This window comes from Phaenicophaeus curvirostris, chromosome 1 (assembly GCF_032191515.1).
Source record: "Phaenicophaeus curvirostris isolate KB17595 chromosome 1, BPBGC_Pcur_1.0, whole genome shotgun sequence".
In the NCBI taxonomy this organism is placed as follows: Eukaryota; Metazoa; Chordata; class Aves; order Cuculiformes; family Cuculidae; genus Phaenicophaeus; species Phaenicophaeus curvirostris.
Genome location: NC_091392.1, coordinates 85,002,441 through 85,021,387, shown reverse-complemented (window position 1 = coordinate 85,021,387; position 18,947 = coordinate 85,002,441). Strand labels below are relative to the sequence as shown.

The 18,947-nt window shown below is 37.7% G+C and overlaps 1 protein-coding gene across 1 annotated transcript in view; it reads right to left on the bottom strand.

The window, feature by feature from the left end:
- The window catches only part of SPAG17 (sperm associated antigen 17), a 107,516-nt gene that overhangs the window by 68,562 nt on the left and 20,007 nt on the right, over positions 1 to 18,947 (bottom strand). The window contains exons 4-13 of the mRNA XM_069866701.1: positions 15,715 to 15,846; positions 13,068 to 13,266; positions 9,631 to 9,825; positions 5,772 to 5,953; positions 3,847 to 4,002; positions 3,050 to 3,131; positions 2,566 to 2,684; positions 2,244 to 2,381; positions 2,044 to 2,157; positions 549 to 699 (exon numbers count right to left, since the gene is read on the bottom strand). Of these exons, the coding sequence (XP_069722802.1) occupies positions 549 to 699; positions 2,044 to 2,157; positions 2,244 to 2,381; positions 2,566 to 2,684; positions 3,050 to 3,131; positions 3,847 to 4,002; positions 5,772 to 5,953; positions 9,631 to 9,825; positions 13,068 to 13,266; positions 15,715 to 15,846 (1,468 nt within the window). The remainder of the gene's footprint in view (positions 1 to 548; positions 700 to 2,043; positions 2,158 to 2,243; positions 2,382 to 2,565; positions 2,685 to 3,049; positions 3,132 to 3,846; positions 4,003 to 5,771; positions 5,954 to 9,630; positions 9,826 to 13,067; positions 13,267 to 15,714; positions 15,847 to 18,947) is intronic.

The window sequence follows — 18,947 nt, the reverse complement described above, 5'->3', positions numbered from 1 at the left end:
GTTATCTATGGAGTCTTTGGGATTGTTTCAGAGTGGTGGCATGCACACTCCAAGGAAACGTAACCACAGATGTGATTGTAGTTGAAGAAGTGAATGTATTCTTTGCTTGATGAAAGGTCTGTTATAGAAGCTATTTCATTCTTAACACCAACAGCTTACACAGAATACATTCTGAAAGCCATTTATTGTCCAATAAAAATCTTCTGCCTAAGATACGCGTGATCCTCCACCAAAAGGGTATAGGTAAATGAACATGCAGCATATGTCAGGCTTTATGTTTGTGAATATAAATAAATAAATAAATAAGCTCTAAGATATTTCCAGCTCTTAAGACAGGCAACATTTAATACTCATATAGCTTTTCCTATTAACCATGAAACTGACATCTAAAATTTGTCCTAACTTGTATAGTAAGCTAAGCTATAAGCAAGAATGTGAAAATGGGAAATTCTGCACAGCTTTTAGGTAGCTATCCCAAAATTCCCGCGATGTGACAAGATAGAAGAAAATAATGGAAGTTATATTAATGAAAAAGCAAATCCACTTACCACTGGTACAATAATGCATGAGCTCGTGAACTCTGGCCAAGCGTCTAGTGTTGTTTTCAGTTGAAGGTAAGGGGAAACGGATAAGTTTGGTAAGAGGCAGTTTATCCATCATTTTGTGTTCAATCTCTTCTGGATTTAAGTTCCCCGGTACCTGGAACAAAACCCAAAGTACCAGAGCTAAACTAAACATTCACACTAGTGGATTTCTAAAAATTATCTTCCAATAAAGAAGTCCTTTTATAGCAAAAGACATAGGTATGTGCTTAAGTCAGCTGAACATAAACTGAAGTATACACTTGCAGTGCGCTATTGAATCATGCTGTCAGATATTTTAGGCATAAAATAATGAGACACGTAAGAGAGTAACTGATGGCATAAAACCAGACACTTGTTGGAAGATATTTGCCTGTGCTAGCTAGACTCAAAAGTTCTGAAATATAGAAGTAGGTACTGATCTACTCAGACTGGCAGCAGATATCTTCCACATATCTTTCAGCTGGTCTGTGCTACTTCTCATAGTAATGGACTCTGCAAACTTGTTGATCAGTCCATGACTGCAGCATTCCTCTACATGTAAGGATTTATCTTTTCAGACTTACTGGTATTTTTCAGTTTCACTCTTTTTTTGTACTTACAGTACCTTTTCTTTGGACCACAACTTCCAAATTCTTTTCCTCTATTTATCCCTGAAACTTTGTGCTATACCCTGAACTTCTTCTGCAGTACGTACATCAAATCCATCAAGCATATGCCTGCTAAGAACATCTCTCTTGGCGATTACTCAGTCTTGCCTTCTGATTGAGTAAATCCAATGTGTTAAGCTTGATTTGTTTCTGAATACTGTTTTAATCAATGGTTGTCAAAGTATTCCACTAACAATTTTTAATTCATGAAGCCAGGCAGATACACCTTGGCTGTTAAATCTAAAACTGTATTATCCTTTGTATTGCCTTTGGAATATTTTCAAAGTTTAATGGTAATATGGTTTAATGGTTTTGGAAGAAAATGAGGAATCAGTAGTGGTTTTTTGGTTCAGAAAGTCTGGGAACCATTACCCTGAAATAATCTCAAACCTTGCAGTCTCTGAACCTTTCTGCCTTTGTTAGAATTTGGCAATGTCTTGGGTATATACTATGCTCCAACTATTTAGCCAATCTGTGCACACTTGTTTTCACTGACAAACACTGTATCTTATACTTCTCTACATCTTAGTATTTAATCTAGTCTACATGCTAAATAACTGTTATCAAGTCAGTAACTCAAGCAGATCACTGAAGTCAATACAATGCTGTGTCTGTGATGTGTTCTCTGTCAGCGGAAGTAATTAATTGCTTCTTAAGCATATAAAACACGTGTAAGTGTGTCTACCTCAGCTTGCAAAATCTAGGCTACACTGTTCTGCTTTGTAAAAACACCACTCCATCCTTTCCTGTGCACTGAGTATTCACTGCCTGTGGACTTTAGAACTGTTTCTATGTGATAGGTAGCAGTATACCTTCAGCAGGTGGAACCTCTGAGCCAGGGTATCATGGTAGTTAAACAAGAGAGGGTATTCAGAGGTGACGGTCTTTTTTTCACTGTATTGAGGAGAAAAGTAATCATATAGATGCTGTTAAAAAAAAGAGAAAGATGTATTAAACCCCAATGATAAGATTTATTTGTCATTTCAGGAAATCAACAAAAGACAACACAAACCTTTTTCTCACTCTGGGAAAGCGAAAGAGAAGGAAGGACAGAGGCTATATGATCTGCAATGGCATGATGTAGCCCATCTGCCCGGGGCCCTGGCACCACCAGACTAGGTGGTGTAAGATCTTCTTCACTTGCAGTAACCTGGCAAAGATGATACACATTAGCTTCCACTACAGTATGACTGCTGCTTAATTTCATTAAAACTACCAAGCATATCCTGCTATAATCTAAACCCATAAATTTTGGATTTTTTGATCTTTGATCAATTCACTACACCAGGTCTAAGCTGAATTAGCCACAGGAATTATAAAGAGAATTTTCTCACCTGTTCCAATATGCAGTTCAGTATTAAAGGTACAGAACAGTATTCCTCAGGAATCTGACTCAGCAAGTCATTGTAATACCTCATGTCCACAGAAGGAGTCAAAATAGAAGCTTTTTCCTCTGTTGAAATAAGAGATAAAACATCAAGATTGATTTCTTCAGAAATGCCTATTTATATTTCCAATCAGTTCAACCTTCAGACAACTGTTCCTAAAAAAGATTAACAAAGTCCATTGCTGGAGAGCTCTGATATCTGACCACGACCAGGAAAAGACAGAAAAAGTGATTTTCTGAAGTACTTGGTTATCATCACTGCAGTGTCCAGAGACATTCACAATGTATTTACCAAGAAACTACTCTCACAATATCAAATCACATCTTCATCTTACTGTGCAGATAATTTCAAGGATTTGTGCTGTCAGATGAATGAATGGTATGACAAAGTAAACAGCTACAGACCAAGCACTTTAATCCTTTAGACATACCCTGTGACAAAATTACTATTGGCAAAATTTCTTCTGCTTCCCCTTTTTTCTTTGAAGGTGTAGCCTGTGATTCTGGTCGTACCTAAAGGAATAATTAAAAAAAAGGATAAAAACCCCTCAGAAACAGTGGAGCAAACAAGGACTGTGCAAACAGGCAGGAGAAATTAATTTCATTTAGCTTTAGTTACTTCCCCTAGACTAGATATTAAACTTTTAAAAAGCTGGTATTAGGGGAGGCAAATCCCACATTAATGAATAGAACAACACAGTAAGAATGTAGAATAGTTTTATGAATGCTTTAAACAAGCATTCGGTACTAGTGCTACAAATGGAGTAAGCTATTTTTTCCCTGCCACTACTTTATGTCCTACAAGCCACTTTCTTCTGCCCACTTACCCTTTTGTCTACCACGAACAACATAAAGAAGCTGATCTCGAAGAGGACTAATAATCTTTCTTTTGATAGTTCATGGATCCGCAACAAGACATAGTGGCTCCACGCAGTGATTTTTGCAGACACCAGAAGTTGTCATCTGAAGTTATTTAAGTACTTGGTATATTGGTGGTACTTTATGCTAGCACCTCTATGACCCTTCAAATGTTCCATTTTTGTTTCCCCAATGCTTTGCTCTATTTTTCCCGATTTTAATGATCTAAATGCTGAAGAAAAAAAATCCCTATTCATTCACAAAAAATTACACATGAAGTGATGTCCCAAGCTGAATTAAGGACAGGCAGTACAATAATATAACTAGTGATTCTCTATGAGAAGCATGGCAAAGCACAAAGGACACTTGCCTCAGGTACAGGTAGTTGTGTCGATTCACACTGTGATAAAACAGGCACATTAATAAACTTGGTTTTTTCCAAGTAGTTACAATGCTGTCTTCTCCAGTCCAGGCAGTCATACATTAAACAAGCAATGCTTTCAAATAGCACAGTGCCAAATGCAAGCTATGACAGAAAATCAGATGCAAAGGATGAAATTTGCATATGAAAGTGTCATTTAAAAGAGCCACGAGTCACTAGTTTTCTAACGAGCAGATCTACAATTGTTTAAAAAATCTTCCAAGGGATTTTTGCTCCACTAATCCAAAATGTTTTATAGATCTTTTCTAAGAGAACAAGGCCTCTTCATCTCTATTTTCCTTAACACTGCCACACCACAGGACAGACTGAGTCTTGCCAAACTGCTTTAGTTTTTGTAAAGTCTAACTTGTCTCAATAGTAACTGTTCAAGCTCTGCTCTCTTGCAACTGGAATTTAGCTTATGTTTTTTTTTGATAGGAAGGAGCAGGAGAGGTAACTTAAAAGAACTGGTTTCTACCATATATACATGTTTATACTGGGGATCAACATGCAGCATATTTGCAAGGTCAATTATTCTCCTGCCCTAGGAGGATATAAAATGATAAACCCCCCCACCAACGAACTAATCAATGTCATCTCATATTATTTTCTTTCTGTTGCCCTTTTAAAACAAAGAAGGCCTCAGGTACTGAACTCTGAATTCCATGATTGTGCAAGCAAAGGAATATCAGCATACCAGCTGAATGCATAAAGGAAGAGTGCTGCATCTGCAAAAGGAAGTTAAGTTTCTTGAGGTGGTGGGTGTACTGTGGTTTTCACCAAGGCTTGGAAGGAATAAAAAGAATAATACTAATTGCTATTTTAAATGTGAAATGATTTTATGATTACAGGGAGGATAGATGAGATTAAAAAACTTCTTGCCCAAAATAATCTTCATTTTGTAAGATTAGATCAAAAGTACAATGGTAGGTAATATTGTAATGCTGCACTCTTCCAAAAATGAGGCATTTTTAGTCAATGCCTTGGAAACCACTGTGGATTTAGCCAAACTCTGTTCTGATCCCTTCAGGATCAAGGGTACCCTCTAGCTCACCAGACTGTTTATATAGAGAATTTAATGTACTGTAAATAAGAGTTAGGAGGGTGTAGTCTGTTCTTTAACCCTAATAATACAGGCCACAAATACAGTAGGCTAAATCACGGCACATTACTTTATTTTGTTTTAGCAGTTTATAATTTACTGCTGGCATTGTGGATTGAAAAACACTGGACCCTTTTGCCTTACTAGAGAACATAGGCTGGAAAAAGTTTCTAATGGTTCCCTTTTCTTTCAAGTGCCTGCTAACAGTCCTGAGTCAGCAGGCTATAATGAGTAATAAATAGTCCTGACTCAGCAGACTATAATAAGCAATAAGCCAGAGCCATGTTTTGGGTTGAACAAAAAGAAGCAATACTAGGTAAGATAAAATAACATTTTATATCAAAAAGCATTCTTGCATTCATTTAATTTGTTCTCATTTGACAGTAAGGAGACTTGCTGCTATTAGGACAAAAATAATATTTTTGTGTTACTTCATACTGATATCTGACACTCTAACGAGATCCGAATTGGGTTTATGTAAAGGTGCTGAATAAACGGAATACCTCAAGCTATTTTAAAGCTGTGATGCTGTGGTCTACAATACTAAGAAACTCCATGTCAGGTGTTTTTACTCAAAGGACTCCTCTTGAATACGTGCTGAATAGACTTGTTGGATACATAGGAAATAATTTTTTTCAAGATTACAAACATATAAACTACTCTGGTTCTGTTTCATAGAAGACTAAGCTAAAATTACTACCATTTCTAAACTGGTATTAAGTGTTACGAGCCCCAAAGCACGCCATGCGTTGTGAAAGAAGAAACTACTGACCAGCATTTCTCCGTCAGACCAATCAGGGGGAAAGGCACTCTCCTTGACTATGTGATGAAGTATGGCAACATCAAAGAGACTTGATCCAGGCTTGCCACTATTCAGAACTGGGTTCAGGTATTTCCAAAATGTTTCCAGGTCCTTGATAGTTTCATCTTTCTTTATTTTCTCTACTTCTACAACTAAAATTTATAAGTGTTAGAAAATCAAGGTACATTCTCTCTCTTTTACAGAAAGCACAAATCGTATATTACTCTTCTATAAGTACTGTTAAAATATTCCCACCCTTGGAGTCTCAGCAAGAATCTAACACTCAGCTTTAGGATTAGAAAACTCCAGGAACATAGAGTCTCAGAAAAACTGGAAAAAAAAACAAAAACAAGACCAAAACCAAAAGCAGAACCATCCCCTACCACTCCCCCACAAACTAAACAACAGACGTAAATGTTTGAAACCTAGAAAATGTAAAATTCCCAGGTTGCACTTTTCCAAAGCTGCTAGCACATACCTTGAAGAACTCGTTCTTTAAGTACAGGGTAAGTGAGCCTTATTATTGTAAGGTTATTTGTATGGAAAATGGGGCAAAAGGAGATTAAGGTACAGTGTGACTATGAATAGCAGGCCTAGAAGTTGTATGGTTTTAATTTTTACTGCACCATAATGAACAATTTTCAAGGGTGCTCTAGCTACAGAGGAAAAAAAGATTCTTTCTTAATGCCAACCTTACACTCACACTCTGGAATCCAACATCAACTTTACTTTTTGTAGCGTGATTTAAGAGATGTAAGTACACTAAACCTGCAGTGACTTGCTTCCATTTGTACTTACGGGTCCTCAGCACTTCTAAAACCCAAGTATGAAGGCCCAATATCTCACTTGTACAATTCTAGTGGTCCCACAGGTTTAAAAGAAAACAAATCTGTGACGCTGCAGACTCTTCCAAAAATGCCACTCTCCCTAAAGTTTTCTAAATGTCATCTAGCAGCCATCAGGAATGTTTCCAATTAACCTATAAAAGGGTTATCATGATTTGGAAGGTATGTGCCATTAAGTGACTCCAGCAACTGGGTAGAAGACCTAGAAATTCTGCCAAAAGATTCTGTAGGTATAAGACATTCTCATGAGTTCAAGGAGAGACTGAACAAGTACTTAGAAAACTACCAAACTCAATCTGTTGAGGTTTACTAAAAAGACTAAACACATTAGGATGAGGAAAATCCCCTGATCTGAAAGTAGCTGGTGGCTAACCCTAATAACCTCCCTAACATATCCAGGACACCATTCATCTAATTTACTGGGTTGCTCAGTATAATAATCCATCATAAGGGATTTCCCAACACCACAGAGAACATTGCAGGAAGTTGATATGCACCATTATAACTAGAACCATAATCATTAGTAAAAAACACATGTATGAAATAATTATGGCTACCAACATAGTTTCCCCACCTACACGTATTTATGACCAAGCTTTGACTTAGATTTAAAATAATTCATGTTGGAAGGGATCTCACCTTCCTACTCAAAGTATGGTCAACATGAAATTCAGACGACAGGCTCAGGGCTTTACCTAGCTACATCTTGAAAATCTCCAAAGACAGAGATCCCACAGCCTCTACAGGCAACCTGTTGCGATGCTTGACTGTTCTTGGGGTAATTTTTCCCTTTATTTCTTTCCAGAATATTCTATTTCAATTACAGAATCATAGAATGGTTGATGTTGGAAAGGACCTCTGGAGGGCATCTGGTACAACTCCACTGTTCTCAAATTGATGAGATACTTCTGTGCTTTCTCTTCCCCAGGGTAAATATTCCCAGCTCTTTCACTGTCTCCTTATGTGAGAGATACTCCAGTCCCTTAAACATCTTTGTGATCATTTGTTGGACTCCCTTCAGTAGGTTCATGTCTCCTGTACCGGAGAGCCCAAATCTGGACATGGGACTCCAGGTGTGGCCTCACCAGTGCTGAGCAGAAAGGAAGGATCAACTCTCTGGACCTGACACAGCCCAGGGTACCACTGTCTTGTTTGCTACAATGGCACATTTCTGGCTCGTGTTCAACTTGATGTTCAGCGAGGATCTCTCCAGGTCCTTTTCTGCCAAGCTGCTTTCCAGCTGGTTTGCCTCCACCACGAACTGATGCATGGAGTCATTTCTCCCCAGGGGCAGGACTTTGCCCTTGCCCTAGTTAATTTTCATGAGGCTCCTGGCAGCCCATTCCACCAGGCTGTCTCTTTGAACAGCAGCACAACCCTCTGGTGTTTCAGCCACTCCTCCTAGTACTGTATTGTCATAGTACTTGCTCAGGGTATATTCTATCCCATTATGCCAATCATTAACGAAGATGCTGAGCAGGATCAGACCCAGTATTGCTACTTAGGGTACACTACTAGTTACTGACCTCCAACTGGGCTTCACAGCACTGGTCACTACCCTTGCGGCCTGGCCATTCAGCCAGTTTTCAATCCACCTCAGTGTTTGCTTATGCAGCCCATACTTCATCAGCTTCTTTAAGAGGAGACAGTGCCAAAGGCATTATTGAAGTCAAGGCAGACAATGTTCACTGCACTCCTCTCATCTACCTGAAGGTTATTGGGGTGGTTAAGAATGACTTCCTCTTGGTAAATCCATGCTGACTGACCAACTACTTGTCTTTCATGTTCTTGGAAGCTGCTTCCATGATTAGCTGTTCCATCATCTTCCCAGGCATCAAGGTGAGGTTGAACAGCCTTTAGTTCCCTGGGTCCTCCTTGCTGCCACTTGTGAAGATAGGAGTGATGCTTTTCTCCAGTCCTCAGGCACCTCTTCCAATTATTACGATAATTCAAAAGTTATTGAGTGGCCTTGCAGTGGCATCCCAGCCCAGCCATCCCTCAGCATTCATGCGTACATCCCATCAGGTCTTCTGGACTTACACATATCCAGTTTGTTTAAGTATTCCCTGACTTAATCATCATACACCAAGGGTATTGTCTTCCTTGCTTCAGACTTACCCCTTGTCTTTGGTGGCTAGGATTTCCAAAGGCCATTCATGATCACAGACTCTATTACTTCTTCCAAGTAACTCAGTGAAGAGTCCTGCTCTGTGTTCTTAGTAACCTTTTCAGAGGTATTGGAAGGATGTTATTAAATGCCCCATAAACCTTCTCTTCACCTGATCAAGCAAGTCAAGATTTTTTCAGCCACTCCTCATAGGATGGCTGTCTGCTGGAATCACTCAAGTTCATTAGTATCTTTCTTGTACTGTGTAGCCCAGAATTCTGGTCTCATGAGAGCCAAGTAATTGGTGATAAACACTTCCCTTGATCTACTGGGTATATTACTACAGCTCAGTATGGTTCACTTTCATTGACAACTCATATTTAGCTTGCTGTTCACCAGGATCCCCGTTCAGGAGAGGTGTCATAGCCTGGGGACAGCTGAGTACAATTACAACGTGTTATTCTGTGGCATATTCTTCTCTGTCTGGGGCTACAGTCCCAAAGTAGCCAGCCATACATTCCCATTGAAATTACCAAATAAGCCATCAAACGTTTCTCGGCAACACATCTTCCTGGCTAATGATTCATAGAAGTATGCATTTCATAAAATGTTCTTCGGTGGTTACTGCAGAAAACTATGGCTGCAACCACTGCCTGCTTAGTCAGTCCCTCTTTCCCCTGTCCCACTGAAGCAAGTTTTTGCACTGGCAAACCATCTGGTCTGGTAACCAAACCAATAGCAAAACCATTTTTGCACTGGCAAATACAGCTGCTCAGAGGTAGTATGCACAAACACAAGGCACAAGGAGGGAGTTCAACAGTCTTTACTTGGATATAGTCTCCGCTCTACAGAAATTTTGTTCTTGTGACCAGATTACCTTTAGGTGAAAGTAAGGATTCTTCCTGAAGTTTAGTTGCTTCCAAGTATGTCTGCAATGGCTTGTAATTCTCAGAAGAAATTCTAATTATGCTTGAAATTTTAATCCCAAGCTCAGACATCACAGGCAGCAGCTGAAGGTTGTGGAAATTCAGAATTATAAAGTAATGATGGGCACCATCATCTGGTTCATCATCTGTTCAAAACACAAAACCCCCTCAAATTAGAGCAAGCACATTTAAAAGCTAAACAAAATTCACTTCTTCCTTGACCATATAAGGATACTACAAATTAAGGTCAGAGAAGCAGCTTTTTTATAACCTGACTGGGATGACTAAATGTGGTTTCAAAATAGTATGTGCATTAAACTGAAGCGTTCTGTAGCAAGCTATCTAGAACTCAGTGGGAAGAATACAAGTCAGAAGTAAAGCTTGTTTGGACAAGCACCAAATACTAGAAGAAAAATTGGAGATACTGATTATAACCAGAATGCTAGTTGTAGCAGCATTTCTGTAATTGCTTCTCTTTAAGAAGTTTAGTGCCAGGACATACATGCTGTAGTGGTAGTTCAAGCTAACCTATTTCATCCTGCATAAAGTGAGCACACACAGAATAAGTTACTGTGTCTTAACTGAAAAATGATATTACCTTTAGTAGTTTTGAACAATTAGCTGCAGTTATGAGCTGACTCACTGCTGACTGCTCCCTTCCCAACAGTTTCACGTCTGCTAGATCGACTCCCTGTCAAAACTCTCATTCGCTGGTGATCCCAGCTTACACTAGTTCTTTTAGTTGGCAAGGGGCATATCCAAATTCATCCTAAATTACTGATGAGAAGTTCCATTGAATGCCTGTTCTGTTTGGGTTTATTACTTCTGTAGAAATACGCACAGCAACGTTTCACTATCAAAGCATTATGTAAATAAAAATGAGCCCTCTAGAAGCTTGACTTCAGGCTAAGTTTTTTTGTGCAGATTCCCTTCATGGCCCATGCAGAAATATAGGTATTCAGACAGGTATCAGGTGATTTAATTCTTCCAGCATCACTATTTATCTGAAGACAACAGAAGCTGCCTGCTGGAGTTCCTGTATGTCTCCATTGATTAATGCAGATCCTGAACTAACAACAAAACACAGTTTTATATTCTATTTAGCATTAAGACTCTTTCTTATGCCTACTAACATGATACAGTTAAAAGTCCTTTGGCCACTCCTCAGCTCATTTATCCAAGGGAGGAAAATAGGGCAGGGAAAATAGGTAGTCTGGCACTGTCCAGTACATGTATTGCATAAAGCAAAACCAAAACCCGAAGAGAATGAGTCCATTATATCGCTGCTAGTACTGAAACTGAACTACATATTTTGATGTCTCAGTTACTGCAGGAAAAAAAAGCATGAACACATACAAGTATTGAGCATTAATGATTTGAAATGAAAAAGGCAGATGTCTGCATGGTGACTTACAGTGATCCAAAAATTCCAGTGCATACATACTGAAAAGACTGCCTGCCGTTCAACAGTTATAATTATGATTATGCTAATAATCATGACATGTTGACAATAATGTCAGTTCTAATAATCAGTGATCAGTTCATACTTAAATGATGAAAGACATCAGTGCAAGTAATCTCAAGATCACTCAAAAGCAGAAATACTCCATTTCAGAAAGGTGATACTGTACTAGGGATGTATGATAAAATGACTGGTAATAGCTCAGACTACTCTCAAGTAAATATTGTGGCATCTTTTTTTTTTTTTTTTCTTGATACAGCTGTATTAGAGTGGCCAAGAGTGCTGAAAACAATGGTCATTGTATTAAGAATCATCCAATGTTCTTCGTGTCTTCTGCTCAGACTCTTGTAAAATATGGAATATGTATGAAGATTTTTAGAGCACTAGTAGAAAAGTATCATAGATCTACATGTTCTTGACACTGAGAAATGGAGCTAGCACCACTTTGATCCAAGACACAAACCAAAGCTTTAGTATGAGAACCTTAACTGCCATATTCTCAAGAAAAGATAAAAATTCCTGACACAGTAGTTTCACCACACTTAATGTTCATTTAGAATGATCTCCAGAAGTTTTGGCAATAGTTCACTTAATTTTCTCCTGGTATGAACTTCTAGGTAGAACTGTCAGGAAGAATGAAGAAACAATTACCTCTCCATAAAACAATAGTGCCTAGAGTGAAGGGTTTGTGGGCAGCTATTCCTTCTCAGGGCTATAGGTTCCTCCTCACTGTCTTCCTCAGCATGACTAAAGGAAGTAGCAAGGTCAGATTATCTTTTCCATGTAAGGTAGTTCCTTATTGTCTTCAGATTGTAAATAAATCCACTGAACAAAATTTTTTAGTATAAGTCAGAATCTATTTGTTTGTTATTAAGTCCAACTGTGTGGATGCACAATGAATGTGGTGAATTGTTCAGAATGACTTCAGCTCAGTACAGTTATGACTGTAAAATTAAATACTGCACAAATGGCCAAGCACAAAATATCTCAACAACTTCTGCTTTGAGCAATCTGCAATTATTGCTATTTTGCAAATGTCCTTGGGACTAATGAGACAAATCCCAGTCAATAAAACCACAGTTTAATGGCAGTGATAGAAGTTCATAATATAAAGTTATTAAGCATACTAAACAAGGACACTTTTCATGGCTGATAGTTTTTGGAGGCCATGTGTATTTTTGTTACTTTGTCTTCCCATTATCTGTGACTAACAAGGCAGAAAAGCATGGATATCTTACACATGTACCTAACATTTTCTGCCCACCTCTTAGGGCAGTATGGAGCAAAAATGATGGAGCTGGTAGAATTTCTTCTATGAGGCCTAATGGAAGCACATTAATACCCACCCAAAGACACTCTGTACTCTACACTCAGTATAAACTTTAATAAGGTGACACGAGTTCTCCACACTGCTCCAGTTTCGATTCTTAAAGGCATTAATGTTTCTTTGAAAACTTCTTTAGGTCTCAATACTATCCAATTGTTTTTACAGCAAATGAAATCATATTGCCCTTTGTGCAGAACCTGGCTTCATCCTTAGACAATGGTAGACAGCTGTTATACTTTACAAGGAGAAGGCTGCCTTGGATACTGACACAAGTGCATTTAGTTATTCCAAAATCTTTCTGTAAGGAATGTTTTCTGTACAATTTGTTTAGGCACTTTCTTTTTTAGTCTTGCACATGCTAAAACATTTTGATGTCAACATGCTACACATACTGAATCTGTATTTTGTTTCTTGGACTGTATAATCTATCCTAATACTGAGCAGAACACAGTGCCCTCTCCAAAAGCAAAGTGGCGATATTTCAATATTGCCAAAAAATCTTGACTTTTCAACATGGAACAAAAGAAAGTACTTGGTTAGAAGCTAGGTTGCAAGGTTTCTAGCAAGTTTATCAGGAGTATATCCACATTTTTACATACCAATGTATTTGTCTTTCTCTTCCACTTCTCCTCGTCGCTTCAGTTGGGTGTCCTTTTTAACAGTGGCTGGTGCTAGAGGTCCTACTTCAGTCTTTTTTCCTTTCCTTTCTTTCTCAGCTTTCTTGGCACTGGAGAGGTTCTTCTTGCTGGGAGATTTAGCTTTCCCTCCATCTTTTCCCTTTTGTCGCTCTTCTTCGGCCTGACAAGATGAGCAAACTAAGTTCTCATTGCAGCCTTTGTGTAGAACAAAGAGCAGACTGCTGTAAAATTTTAGTGGTTCAATTTTTTTATTTGAATATCTTTCCCTCTCTGTCACTATAATGTGGATGTAGTGAAGCTGTCTTGAATGCTCTGCTTTATCCTTCACAAACACACCATTCATGTTATGATATTCTTGCTAAATCACAGTGTTAAGATTTCACATGAAAAAGGAACTATGAAAGGTAGGTAGACATCATACCTACAAAACTAATGAAATGCATACTGACAGAAATACGAGGAAAGAATCACTGTGCTTTAGTTACTGCCTCTAAAGCACTTGCATCAGCCAGAAACTTTCCTTGGACTGAAAGGAAATAAGACAAAAATTCAATTTTTGTTAGGACTTGAGCATCTCTGTTAACACTCCTGAGTATGGTTTAAAATGGTACCAGCACTATTTTTCTTTGATGTAAATATCTGTCTACTATAAACTAGAACCAAGAGTCTTGTGCTCGTTTCACACAGGATATTACTCAGCTGTTCTCATTATTTTCAAACAAAAACACCTACATTAAGTTCTGCCCAGTAATTTAAGAGCAAAGAATGAAAAAAATTTTGTAAGTATCCCAAAGCCTCACACTATAAATCCAGAAAGCTCAGAGCCAGTTTCAAATTAAAATAATCCAAAATATATTAAGGTAAAGCAAGCTGTTGTAAGACCAAGAAAACCTCCACCATATTTCTACCCAGCAACAGGACTCTGCACTAATATGCGAGAGTGACATTAAAGGATTGTAAAGCTAAATTAAATTCAATAAAATGATATTTACTTAACTTACCATCCTGCTAGTGTCACATTAAAGGCTATTAAAGCAATAAGAAAAAAATCTTCATGCAAATAAGATAGGACAGCTGACTCCACACAATTGCTTTCCCTATATTCATCTGGAAAAGCAGACTTTCCATCTGTAGAAGTTGTTTACTTCAAATTCAAAACCACGCAGAAATTCTTTTCCTGCTTTCCCTTTTTCATGCATTTCATTTCTGTAAAAATTAGAAATGCCTCTAGACATGCTTAGAACTATTTGTAAAGTGAAATGGGGGATTTGGATACTTTCATTATTTCCTTTCAAATTTATTCCACTTTGGGCATTTCAAACTAAAGATTTTGATAGCACTAGTTTGATCCTAAGCTAATGAGCACATAAGAAGAGATGATACAATCATAAGGTTACAAAGTTCACAAGCAGCTTTATCTATTGCATCTGCATAATTTTATGTAATTAATAAAGTTTCAAATAAGCAGAGACATTTCTGAACTTGCCAAGATTCCAACAATGAACACTAGCTGACCTTAACACCAGGAGGTAAAAGCCTCTCTTTTCTAGGTCTCCTTCCTTTTCCCCCTCAACGTCATATTTCTCTTTCCTTACCACGTGCAGCATTTTGTGGAATTTCTAGTGTTCCATTAGCTTTACAGTCTATAATTTTGTTGTTTTAGGATTCATATTACACAACCTTATTACATCAAACAGTTTTCTAATTCAGAGACATTTCTTCCCTTGTTCATATTAGTTCAAATGTGTACACTCGTCAATTAATGACAAGCTTCTGTTCCTACTGAAATACCAGAATTTGATAATGGATTATTTTTGTTAATTCACTTGTTGTTCTCTTCTGAAAACCCGTTCTATTAACGGATGTTTATTCTAAAAATAAAATGGACAGTTATGCTGGCTTTCTGAGAGAAGATCTGCTACTAAAATCCTGGTTTCAACCTACGCGTTGCCGGCAATGGAACTTGCACCATACAAGCTAGTTGGAAATTAAAAATTTTATGGCAGACAATTTAGAGCTAGAATTCTAAATTAAAAGCTAGTTTCTGTTCTGTACTGCAAAGCACTGTCATAGTCAAGAGCCCTCCCAATTCTTAACTCTGTCTTTGTCCTTCAGCTGCTGCTCTTGTGTTTGCCTGTCATGCTTTGATATAGATATAATCCAGAGGAGTTGACATTTTGTCCATAATGTTTGGCTAAAACAGAGAAGAAATTCTAAGTTCCAGAGATTCTTTTACCTTCAATACTGACTGTCCTCAGATTCTCCAGGGAAATAAAATTATTTCCTGTAGAATCTTGCCAAATTTAAGCTAAAGGCTCCATTTTAATATTGAAGTGCCTAATCTTTAAACTTCAAATTTTTGTTTTATAGCTTAATTAACAGCACTGCCTGATATCTAACAGAAAAGTAATTTTTGCATTTGTGTAACTGACAGCTTCTTCTCCAAAATCTAATTAACTTAAAAAAAAAAATTCTATTCACATTTCTCTTCAATTACAGGTCTAGGAAGTTAAGCATGAAGAGGAAGCTCAATTTATGCAAACAGTGCTAGAATAGTGGTGTCTTCATGAAGTTAATTAAGCATCCTCCCTAAGGCATACTATAGTACCCTCTTTTCAGCTTCTCTTCTCTGAAGGTCCTTCTGTTTGAGACAAAGCAGTTGAAATTTCAACAGCTTCCCAGTTAATGTTATAGGAATTTCTTCACCACTGTCCAGAATGGCTTTGGCTAGTTCTATCACCTGCAGAGAAAAAAACCAAACAAAGTAACTAATACTTATATAGTTTTAATATTGCATTTGACACATATTTTGCATGCTGAAGGGAAGAAGTGCTATCCTGTATTGTACAGTATGTGGGTCAAAATGGCCTCACTTCAAGATAATCAATCTGTCAGTAAAATGCACAGCTATTCTTTGGTTTCTAAGACCTCAAATGAAATTATATCTGCTATAGTATTGGAAAAAAACAGAATGGAAAAAAACTTATATGATTTATGTAAGGTTCAACAGACCAACAGTTTTCACAGTAAAACATAATTATTTTAGGTTTTAAACAAAGAGGCAACATTAAGCATCTACTTGTTATAAAGTAATAAATTAAAAAGCATTTAACAGATAGCAAATCAAAGGGAATAGTTTGGAGTACTGTTTACAGTGTTTGATGCACTAGAACTGAATGAAAGATAAAAACTTCTTGAAGGGAATTTGAGAGGGTCTGTCTTGGTGAAAATACATCCCCTCCCTCTGTAATTCTGATTCAGTTGGTATGCAGCCTAATTGGGGTGAAATAAGGCTATTGAGTTTTCTTAGGGTGATGACAGCAGCAGGAACATACAGCTGCATTGTCCAGATGTGTGGCATTGACAGGCTGTTTTATGACTATGTTTTTTACAGCTTGTTTCCACTAAATTTCATACAACTCACTAACATCTGGGCTGTTTTCCTTGGAGCCTCATAACCACTTTATTTACTGCAAAAAAAATAAAATAACATAAAGATACCATAAAAAGTTGTTATATGTTTCTTTTCACTTGTGTTGCCTCTGTAATAAAGTTCACCTATGTAGGAAGCGCTGTTGAGGAATAATATAACTATAATATTTTCCTACTTTTGTTTTTAAGCAACCATCACTTTTATTTATAACCATGGGCTGAATTAGGTGTTACTCAAATGTTCTGACATGTTTCTCTTTTCCCCTCTTGGAGCAATTACAGTTGGGCACATCTGGTGTCAATTTTGCTTGCTAACATTCAGACAATGAAGGTGCACACTGTATCTCACTGAACTGTGTCTTGTCTAATGCAAACACTAGCATTAGCTTTGCACTTTCATAGTTTCTTGCCTAGCTTTGAAATTTTCACTTCTCAGGTAAAACCTAGGTAAGCAAATGGAGACACTAAAAATGTTTCTCTGAACAAAACAGAGCCAAAATGGAATCCAGACTGTTATATGCCACATTATTGTTTCATACAAATGAAAGCAAAGTACAGAAAAAGAAATCTCTTAAAATTTGTATTTTTCTGAATTGCGTAAGAAGGAGACAAAGCACCCAAAATATCTGCATTTATAAAACTTGTCAAAACAATCCTGCCCCTCGAAGACTAATAAATCTGATGATTGCTTTAACACACATATAGGAAAATACATAATGAAAAAGATCAGTTCTGCTTCACATCTTTCATATTCAGAGTAACACTACTTACTGGTCACCATCTCAACAAGCCAACCGTAGAACTTATAAGGCTTACTGGAAGAGCTCTCTTCGACTTCAGTCACAGCAGAAAATCAAGGCTATGTTGAGAACAGACTTTAAAACTCCCACAGACCATAGGCACACTAGAAACTACTAGCTATTCCCACAAAAAATAGTCACCCAGAGCTAGCTACAGAAAATCTGTGCTTTGAAGAAAGGAGACTTTGGTAGAAATATCATAGCAATTTCCCCTAGATAGAAAAACACTCCTACAGCTTTTTGTACAGAAGTGGTGTTAACAGCCTATGGAAAGCGATGCTTCCCAATTGCCTAACCTAGATGAGTTGCACATTTCTTGAAACACAATAGAGGGGAAACAGAGGGATTCTGGAAAGATTCCTGAAAAGTGTATGTATAGTAACCCAGCTCAATGACAGTTGATGATTTATTGTTCATGGAAGAAGGAAGGAACACTTAGACTCTTTTACAACCTATTCTTCCTGAGAAGTTCAAAGCATTTTACCAGCCAAAAGCAATGCATCATGATGCTTCCTGCTTTGTAGATAGAGAATGCAGAAATAAGACTTGTCCAAGGTCTTTAGTGAGTTGGACAACTCTGGGTGAGAAGGACAAATTTTCTTACACAAGGCATTAGACAAGTACAAACCAAACTCTGTTTAACAGGACTACATTCCAAGTAGTGGAAGGACGTCAGACAAAGACAAAAGGAGCACAATACATTTGGCAATACAAAGAAAGCAAATAGCTTTTCATATAGCAATGTCAAATCTGTTTTATGCATAAACAAATAAAAAAAATCCCTCATCACTGCTAGCTTAAAGACAGAACATAGATAAATCCATGCACAGTAGATAAAAGAAATTAAATTTATTACACTTATGCATTTTCATTTCATTTGTGGCCCTGTGAATTATGCAGGCACCTGGCATAAACAGTTAAGAATCCACAGAGCCTCAATAGAAAAAAAAACGCTGAAGACAAAGACTTGGTAGGAGTACAGAAGGATATTTTTGGGATACTATGAGGTGAATTAATTTCAGATTGGCTGTACTTCATTCCGTCAGTGATGACCTTTTTCTTATGTGAGAAACCATGGAAACTTGGATGGACAAACTCAGTTAGGTAGGGCCTCTTTTCCTTTAAAGGAAAAGGAAACTTAGCATTCCTCACACAGCAGGGGTCACATTTGTGAAGTGCAGAAAGGCTTCAGTGATGCAGTATTTGATCTCATACGGTGGTAGTATGAACCATGCAGAGATTTAGCTGTCTGGTGCAAAGGGCATGTATTTCAAGCCATTCAAACGCTGCATGAGTGCTTGTAGGTGATGCTATAATATTGGCAGATGCCAGCGCCATTAAGATAGGAAAAGGGCCTTAGAAGTTAGGGAATTTTAAAGCCGGGGTCTTTATGGTATATATCTTCAAAATGCCATTTTTTCAGTATATAGAACCATTGTGGCTGCTGAATCATAATCAGAAAAACTTTCAAAGAGATAAATTGCATTATCAACTTCCACAGCTTTATCACCACTTGGAAGCAGTAGCATCACTTGCTCTGAACAGCAGTCAGCCCCTTTCATTGGGCAGCTCTCCCATATCCAGGGTGAGCTTCCTAAAGCCTTGTCTT